This window comes from Tupaia chinensis, unplaced genomic scaffold (genome assembly GCF_000334495.1).
Source record: "Tupaia chinensis unplaced genomic scaffold, TupChi_1.0 Scaffold000549_1, whole genome shotgun sequence".
NCBI classification, from domain to species: domain Eukaryota; kingdom Metazoa; phylum Chordata; class Mammalia; order Scandentia; family Tupaiidae; genus Tupaia; species Tupaia belangeri.
The window spans coordinates 5728354-5738390 of record NW_006160061.1 but is presented as its reverse complement, the minus strand read 5'-3'; the positions used below and the strand labels follow the sequence as shown (position 1 = coordinate 5738390).

Below are 10037 nucleotides of genomic sequence, written 5' to 3'. Positions count from 1 at the left end.
GAGGGTGTTGGTTGGGAAGCCTCCCCCCCCCCCCCCCGGGGAGTGAGGAGTGATTTCTCTCTTTCTGTATCTCTGTCTGTCTAGCGAGCGCAAGCGCGCTATAGCAAAAACCTCTCAAAAAAAGAAAAAGTAGCACATGGGTAGTTTGAATATATTAATATTTTAAAAGTTTTGACTGTTGGGCCAGCTGATGACACAGGTGGTTAAGGCAACTGAATCCCACATGGCCAGCTGCGTGGTTTGAGTCCCGAGCTGGTGGCTTGAAAAACTTCTGGGTGCGCATGCATTACGTGCATACCCAAAATTCTGAAAGGAGAATGAGTAAGGGATTGCAGTGTGACCATCCCTCATGGAAGATGCTTTCTCTCTCTCTCTCTCTCTCACTCTCTCTCTCTCTCTTTCCAGTGAATGCAAATGCTGTCTTGCAAATTTTTTTAAAAACTTTGATTAACAAAATATATTTCAATATGTGGCTGAAATAAAGGTTTATAGAAACAGTATTTATCCTTTCTATATTTTCTTCCTATTGTTTTGTTTTATTCTTTTGTTTTTAAAAATTGCTAACTGTTGGGACCAGCAGTTGGTGTAATGGCTATGTTGCTGGACTCCTACATATAGTTGACCATGGTTTGAGTTCTGGACCCCATGGCTTAAACTCATGCCAGGTGCGTGTGCATGTGCCTAAGATCCCGAGCAGAGAATGGAGGAGAAGGGATTGCGGTGTGACCATCCACCCCCGGGCAGGGGGGTGATTACTCATTTTCTGTCTCTCTGTCTCTGTCTTTCTGGCGAGTGCACGTGCCCTTTAGCAAAAACATCTCCGAAAAAAAAAATTGCTGACTGTGACCTGTAAACTTATTTTCTACTTTCTTTTATGTTTAAAAAAATTATTGACACTGTTAAGCCTATATCTTTTTTTTTTAATAATTATTTATTTAATTTTATTTATTCATTCATTTATTTTAATTTGACCAGAGAGAGATACACAGAGAGAGAGAGAGGGAAAGTGAGAAAGCAAGCCACCAGGTCCGGTACTTGAACCGTGGTCGGCCATGTGGGAGTGTCCAGCACCTTAACCACCATGCCACCTGCTGGTCCCAAGCCTATATCTTCAATGATTAGATGAGTCATGTTTTTGAATCATGGTTATTGAAATACATCGTGTAAATGATAGACAATCCTTGTTCAACGTAAAAACTAAATACTGTGGTGCCACATGTGATATGATGGGTAAGGTGCTGGACTCTCATATGTGGACCATAGTTCAAGTCCTGGGCCTGGTAGCTTACTTTCTCACACACCCCCCCCTTTTTTTTTCCTTTCTCTCTTTGGTGAGCATGCATGCCCTATAGCAAACTTTAATGATAATAATAAATAAGATAAATAATTTGTTTAAAACCTAAATATTGTGAAAACTATAATGCCTAATGTTTTTGTGAAGAAGCATTTTAACTTTTTTAAGAAGGAAACTCGGTTGCAGAGAGACGAACTATTCCTATGCTTCAATTTATAGTACACTGCTAGCATTGATCTCTGGGTTTTTTTGTTGTTGTTTTTTAAAATTTTCCTATAGGGTGAGTGTGTGTGCTCACCGGAAAGAGTTGGAGAGAGAAAGAGGAAGGGAAGGGACACTCCCCAGTGAGGATGATCACACCACAGTCCCTTCTCCTTCATTCACTCAGGATTTGGGGCACACACACACATGCGCCTCGTGTCTTTTTCAAGCCACTTGGTCTGGGCTTGAACTGTGCAGTCAGCCATGTGGGATCCAGCCACCTTGACCACCATGCCACTGACTGGCCCTAACATTGATCTTTACAAAATCCCTTCCCTATTTCTCTCCCCTTTTCTTACTCACTGTTTAAATTTTTGCTATGAAAGTGATCAAACACGCACAAGAATAGAGAAAATAGCCTAATGAACCTATGTACTCCTTTTACTGTTAATAACATGGCCAACTTAGTTTTCGCTGTGACACAGTTCCATATAGTCTGGATTTTAAAGGGAATTCCAAGACTTTGTTCTGGTTTTGTTTGTTTATTCTATGCTGTCTTTACTACTCCCATTTTCTTTTCTTTCCCTTCAGACACCCATCTAATAGGTTTAATAAGTCTCTTCTGGGCAAAATGCATACTGTCATATACGTACTCCTTTTCTTTCCTTTCCTTTCCTTTCCTTTCCTTTCCTTTCCTTTCCTTTCCTTTCCTTTCCTTTTCTTTTCTTTTCTTTTCTTTTCTTTTCTTTTCTTTTTTATTGCTGTAAGTCACTTGTGTTCATTGAAGAGAGACAGAAATAGGGAAGGTGAAAAATCATCCCCCAGGAGGTATGACCATGCCACAGTCTCTTCTCCTGCATTTTCCTTTTGGGATTTTAGGCATATGTCACCAGTACCCACTATAATTTGTGAGTTGCCAGATCTGGGTCTTGAATCATGGTCCGCCGTGTGGAAGTCCAGTGCTTTAGCCACCACGCCACCTGCTGACTTCAATGCACTTATTTATTTATTTATACAATTTATTTTTATTCGTGAGAGAGGGCACATACAAGAGAGAGAAAAAGAGAGAGAAAGCACTCCTCCAATAGGAGTCTTGTCATACTGCAATCTTTTTCCCTCTAATTCTCCATCCTGTGAAGCTCCTGAGCACACATGTATGAGCTTGGCATGAAACTGACCCTTGTCAGCCATGTGGGATCTGATGTCTGTACAGCAGCTAAACTATTGTGCCTGAGGATGACCATTATTTTAATTTATATAAATCACATGTTATATCTGATTTTTCTGAGTTTTCTTCATTTAATATTGTTTTTAAGATTCATCACATTGTACGTACATCTGGACTGTTCATACCAGCTGCTTTTTAGTATTCATGTGAGAGCATCAACATTCAACATTTCAGTAAAATGTCCACTTTTTAAAAAAAAAAACAGAATTATTTATTTAACTTTATTATTATTATTATTATTATTTTTTAATTTGACCAAATGGAGTCAGAAAGAGAGAGAGAGAGGTGGGGGGGGAGGGAGAGGGAGAGGGAGAGGGAAAGTGAGAAAGCAAGCCTCCAGGTCCAGGACTCAAACCACAGTCAATCATGTGGGAGTTCAGCACCTTAACCACACCACACCACTTGCCAGTCCCAATATGTCCACTTTTAAACCTATGTGAGATTTTCTTGTGGTTATATACTCAAGAAGTGCTAAGTCACAGAATATGCAGGTTTCATTTGACTATTGTCATGTTTCTAGAATAGTAGTAACTCTGCTTATACATCATGCACATGGGAATTTGTGTCCTCATGTCCTTGCCAACACTTGGGATTATTTTAATTTTTGAGTTTTGCTAGTCACCAGGTATAAATTAGCTCATTTTAATTTGCATTTCTCTGCTCATCAATGGATTTTGAGCATCTCCTCACATGCTTACGTGACCTTTGGATTTTCTCTTCTGGGAATTCTTTGTGTCTTTTTATTTATTTATTTTTTTAGGGTTGTTGACCTTTTCTTGTTGATTTGCAAGAGCTTCTTATATCTTCTAGATACCAATTACTTACAGGTTTTAGAGATTCTTCTCTTTTTTATTATTTATTAACTATGTGGAGTCCTTCATTGAACAGAAATCTTTAATTTTAATGTCATAAATTTCAGGAGTTTTTGCCTCCTTTGTATTTAAGGAATTTTAAGAAATTCTATTCTGATTCTGTGGCAGAAAGATATTTTCCTTTTGTTAACTTACGGTTTTACCTTACAAGTCTAGATATATAGTCCATATACAGCCATCTCCCACCCACTTATATATAAACATAAGGTAGGCATTTCCTTTGATTGTTCTTTGTCTCTTGAGTAGTTTGGCCTTGCCCATTAATTGCGTGGTGCTATTTTTGTCTTCTCTGAAGTTCCTATGTATACACTGATCTGTCTTGGAGCTCTCTTGTTACACTGATTTATATGAGAAGCAACACAGTGTAGTGGCTAAGAGCTTCAACCCTGGCTCTGCTCTAGCCTGGTGATCTTGGGAAAGTAAGTCACTTTTCTTTTCTTAAAAAAAATGGATTAGGATTAAAGATTTTTAAATTGTTTGTTAAATAGGTACATATGTGTAATTTACTTGTCCTTTTGGTGTACTTTATTATTATTATTATTAGGGCTTTGTAAATACTTTGTAATTTCTGATAGGAAAGTTCCCTTTCCTTCTCACGCCACATTTTATGCCTCTTTATAAAAGTTGATTTAGCTACTACTGGACTTTTTTTCTGCCATATAAGTTTTAAGAATAGCCTGTGCTTTCTTGATTGGAATTGGTCTGAGAAAATGCCAAAGAGATGCTGAGTGTAATAGAGAGTGTGATACAGCATAGGTGATTATTTTGAGAAAAGGAAATCTGATTTTGGTCTGGCAAGGCTCGATGGGGTTTGTGAGAGTCTCAGTAGCTGTTTTGGCTTTTTCTGTCCACCGTCTACAGCATAAGAATCTTATTTCCCTACTTCTTTTTTTGTTTCTATATCCACTGTCTCTGTTTGCTTTCCTAATAATAGGCGGCCAAAGATCATGAAATTAATATAATTCTTTTGTCATCATTATTTGATAGCTAGTCATCATCCTATCTTTAGAGGACTGCTTTTAATCAATCTATTGAGAGTTCTTACATGTTATAGGCCTTCAGTTTTATTTTTATCTTGCTGTGTTTATCTTCTTGGGCCAGCCAGTGGTGTGATGGTTAAGGCAGCTGACTGCATGACTGACTACAGTGTTTGAGTCCCAGACCCAGCATCTTGAGAGACATGCCAGGCATGTGTGCGTGCATGCCCCACATCCCAAAAAAGAGGAAGGAGAAGGAATTGTGGTGTGACCATTCCCCATAAGTTTTTGTTATGGGGCTCTTGTGCTTGTTGATAACAGAAAGACCTAGAACAGAGAAGGAGAAAATGAGAAATCACTCACGGGGGATAGCACCCACAATTCCTTCCCCTACACTCTTGTTTTGTTTTGGTTTGGTTTTTTTTGAAGCCACCTGGTCCTAGACTCAAACTGAGCAGTCAGTTTTGTGGGATCCAGCAACCTTAATCACCACACACCAACTGGCCTAATACTAGGGATATAAAAGTTAACAAAACAAGCAAAATTATTGCCCTCTTAGAGCTTATTTTACATTTAGGGGAAATAGTAAACACACGAAATCATTAGTGTGTCATATGTTCTAAGCAACATGAAGGGAGATAAAGTAGGGAGGGAGTGCTTTTTTTAAGATAAGAAGGTCATGGAATGCCTCTGATGAGACTTGAATTTCAAAAGTGAACAACCATTGGATGTATAGGAGCAGCAAGGAGAAATACTGGCTAGAGTAAAGGAAGGGAGAGGAGAGAGGGTAGGTGAGGTCAGATGCATATGGGCCTATAGGTGATCACATGATTTTAACTTTTATGAAGACAGTGGGGATCCTGGGGGGCCTATGACCTGATTTACCTTCCAAAAGATAAAGCTGCATTTGAGAAAGGAAGTATGGAAACATTTGAGAGGGTATTTCAATAAGTCTTGTAGGTATGAAAAGTGTACCTGGATACATTAATAGGAACTTTTTGTTTAACCTTTATTTAAAAATATTTCCTGCCTCATAATAACACAATTTATTGAACATCATATCTTTCTTTGAATTACTCAGTTTTATACTGTTAAAAGTGTCAAGTGTATATCAATGTAGAAGATACTAAAATCTGTGATTCAAATTTATTTATGGAACACGCATTTTTTTCTTAATTCTGTAGTGATGATAAACACTAATTAATTTAGCAAACAAAAACCTGATTTTCTTGTAATTAAAAATTAAAATTCTATCTTGTGAGTATGAGTATATTCAATCTTTAATATTAAAATTGTGATAATCCAAGGGACATCATCATGAACCATAAAAATTGAGGGAGAATGATGACAATGTTTTCTGTAGGTCTGCGGCGAAGGTCTGTTTATGATTCGTTCTTAAAGTGCTTTACAGACATTAAACATAGTAACTTCTAAATAGAATTATGTATTGAACTAATATTATTTTTAAACTTATGTTGCCTACTTTACATTTTCCAGGAACATCATTTACAGCGAGCTATTTCAGCACAGCAAGTATTTAGAGAAAAAAAAGAGAGCATGGTCATTCCCGTTCCTGAGGCAGAGAGCAACGTCAACTATTACAATCGCTTGTACAAAGGAGAGTTTAAACAGCCAAAACAGTTCATTCATATTCAGCGTAAGTTTGTTAATTCATTGTTTTCTGTTTGTAATTTAAATTCATCACCTACTGAAAATTCTCTCTTCTTTTGCCCAGGGTGATTTTAACTTTTCAGTTGATTCACATGAATAGAAATGATGGGTATGGAAAAAATAAAATCCCTCTATGCTTACATCTGAACTTGGAGATCATTTTGAGTTTTAGTAACATTCTTATCATTTGATGTTTATGTAGTATAGGATTTTGTATAGCACTTACTTTATTATACAATTAAAAGGTGCTGGATTATCATAACCAAGTGAAATTTATTTTTAAAAGTCTAGCAGCCATAATGCTTAGGAGTACAGATGAGTCTTCTTAACTTATTTGCAGTTAGATCCTACACCTCCAACTTCATCTAGTTTTTATAAAATTTTGTCTCCTTAATACTCTTATTTTCCTCCTACTTCTCCTATTTAAACAATCACCAACTCTAGCCTTAAAACTGTTTCAGTAATCTTCTGTTATATTATTGCCCTCTACCTTCTGTTCTTAAACTTTTCTAATTGATCTTCTCCATAAAGTCTCCCTGTACCAGAGTGGTTTCCTAAATTGTCAGTCTGATAAAATTATGCCCTTGATGAAAATCCTGCTGTTCTTTATTTATTTATTACAGTAGGAATTTTCAGTAGATTCCAAAGACTAATGCTAGTGTTTTGGTATCTTGTCTAGTGTAAACAAACAAAAAAACACTGAGTAGCTGGCTAAAATAGAGATTCCAGGACTCTACTTCTACTGAAGACCGGTCTGTCTGAAAATCTCTAGTTATGCAGCCTGCTGATGTATATTTATTTTTAAAAAGTTTGTCAAGTAATTCTGAAACATTACCAGATTTAAGACTGACCATAAGATTGACTTTTTCCATTGATTTAAAAAAATTTTATTATTTTTTAAAACTTTGTTCAGGGCACATACATTCACTAGAGAGAGATGGAGAGGGAGGGAGGAAAAGAGAAAGTGAGAAAGCAAACTGTCAGGTGAAAAGAGGGAGTGCATGTACATATCTACGTACATGTGCACACATTCGCTGATGACTTGAACTGTGGCCCCCATGTGGGGTCCAGTTCCCTAACCACCACTCCCTTCATTGATTCTAAGATGTATATTTTTCATCTTTACAATGAGATTGCATCTTAAGTTGCTACTGTCAGGGACTGAAGTGTTGTTCTAAGAGAGAATTTGCGTTTGTTTTGCTAGGCATCTAGAGACTACCTGAGACTACTTTAAATTCTTTGCATAATTGTTTGGGTTTGTTTGTTTGTTTTGGGGCCACAATGTTAGCTTTAATTCAGGCTGTAGACCTGTTTGGGGTTTACTTCTTAAGAGATTTTTTTTTCCTCCCTCCTTCCAGTTGAGGGCAAATTGAGAAGTAATATACAAAGATACAAAGTACTTTGCTATTTTTTCATGTATGACTCACTTTATCTTACACTGAAAGTGTAGCCTTTTGGTAACATTGTTTTATGCAGGAGTATTCTGTTCTATTATACTTCTTAATAGAACTATCCAAGCATAAGCCTTTTGTTTTGATTGGGGGGGGGTGTGCTTATAGTAATGGTGCTTCTTGTGGCACTTTAGAATTGATACAGTTCTTTTTTTTCTTTTTTGAAGAGAGGTTTTCGCTTTAGAGTGCCTGCCCCCGAAAAGGCACAGAGACAGAAAGAGAGAAAAATCCCCCCCCAGGGGGAGTGGCCACTCCACAATCCCTTCTTCTCCATTCTCTTCTTGGGATTTTTGGGTACACATGCATGCACACCTGTTGTGAGTATTCACCGCCAGGTCTGGGACTCGAACCACGGTCAACTACGTGGGAGACAAGTGACGTAATCACTATACCATCTGCTGGTCCTGACAGAATTCATTAACAGTCACATTTTTTAGTATGAATACAGAGTCCTTGTGACTGGTTCCCTGCCTTCTCCTTTATTCTCATTTCCTGTTGCTTTTACCATACTGTCTGTGCCATAGAGATTGCTCAAAATTATATTTATCTTGTTTCACATTTCATACTTCCTTCCATGTGTGAAGTCTTTTTTCCCTTTCCTAGCTCCTTTAAGACCTAACTCCATCATGAAACTTACTCTAAATGTCTACTTCCCTTTGCTTATCACAGTATTTTGTACACACTTCTATTAGAGTATTCATCATACTTCATTGCAATTATTTGTAATCATTCTTTCTCTCCTTTCAGACTGAGCTCCTTGAGGGCAGGGACTGTTTATTTTTGTCTTATGTCTTCAAAGTAGAGTACTTGGCTTAAAGATGCTCAATAAATGGCATATTTGTTGACTGGTTGAATTCTTTTTAAATGGCTTTTTAAAAAAATATTTTATTATTACTATTTTTTGAAATATGTCATAGGGCATGTGCACTCACCAGAGAGAGAGAGAAAGAGAAAGCATGCTGCCAGGTCCGGGACTTGAGCTGTGGTTAACTATGTGGGAGTCCAGTGCCCCAACCACCATGACATCTGCTGCTGCCTTTGGTGGCTTTTTAAAAGCCTTTTGGTGGTAGAACCATCTGCCCTGAAGCATTCTAGAGAAACACACATGCAGAAATTATTCTGTGTTCTTTGACTTCGTATCTTATCCCTTTAGCATGTTGAATTTGTCTTTACCTTTGGATCAGTTTAGAAAGAAGACAACTGCTCATAAAAGGAATTTTAAAGATTTCTCTTTAGCAAAGTATCTGTTGTTACATTTTAATAATAGTAGTATTAGACAGCAAGACAATACGTGAAAACCATTCTAGAAAAGCAAGAAAAAAAATTGAGTATAACTTATTTGGGTCAAGTCCATTTGATACAGTAAACATGAAGCTTTTAACCTTTTTTTTGTTTTTTCCCCATTTGGTCCTGTTGTATAAAATGAAATAAAAACAATAGAAAAACTTTTTTTTTAGGATTTTTTTTTTTTTTTACCGTAGGGTACGTGTACTTGCCAGAGACTAAAAGGGAAAGTGAGAAGGCATGCCCCAGAGGGCTGGCCATGCCGCAATCCCTTTTCCTCCTGGGAATTTGGGCACACATGCACATGTGTCCAGCATGATTTTCAAACCACAAGGTCCAGGACTTAAGCCATGGTTGTCCGTATGGGAGTCTAGCACCTTAATCACTATACCACCTGCTGGCTCCTAGAAAATCATTTTAATTATTTCATTTTCTCTCTTTTAGTATGTTACCATATAGTACATATTATACTGTACAATATCATACTATACATACAGTTCTTTTTTTAGTTATTGCCATAGGGCATGTGCATTTACCAGAGAGATAGTGAGAAATCACCCTAGTGGGGACACCCCACAGTCCCTTCTCTCGTCTCCTCCTGGGATTTGGGGCATGCACACACACATAGCCGGCGTGATTTTCCAGCCACTGATCTGGAACTTGGACTGCATTTGGCCATGTAAGAGTCCAGTGCCTTAATTACCACTCACCTACTGACCCCTATTATACATACAGTTCTTAATTATTTTTCTACTTATATTTTAAGTTTCTCAGGTTTCTGTATGTAGTCTCTCTTTTTAAGTTTATATACATATATATATGTATATATATATAAAATTTTTCATCAAATAGATATTTCATGATTTACTTACTTATATATCTATTGTGGGACTTTAGGATATCTGTACTAATTTTTTTTTTTTTTTTTAATTACCAGAGCGTAAGTACATTTTCCAAAGGGTTAGGGGAGGAAGTGTGTCCCAATGGGGTATGGTCACACCACAATCCCTTCTCCTCTACATCACCATCCTTTTGGGTCTTTGGGCATGTAAGCATACA

At 37.3% G+C, this 10037-nt stretch overlaps 1 protein-coding gene across 1 annotated transcript in view; it reads left to right on the top strand.

The window, feature by feature from the left end:
* The window catches only part of EPC2 (enhancer of polycomb 2), a gene marked incomplete in the record, with an annotated part of 136723 nt that overhangs the window by 62865 nt on the left and 63821 nt on the right, over window positions 1–10037 (top strand). Inside the window, 1 exon segment of the mRNA XM_027775356.1 lies at window positions 6070–6229. Coding sequence (XP_027631157.1) covers window positions 6070–6229 — 160 coding nt within the window.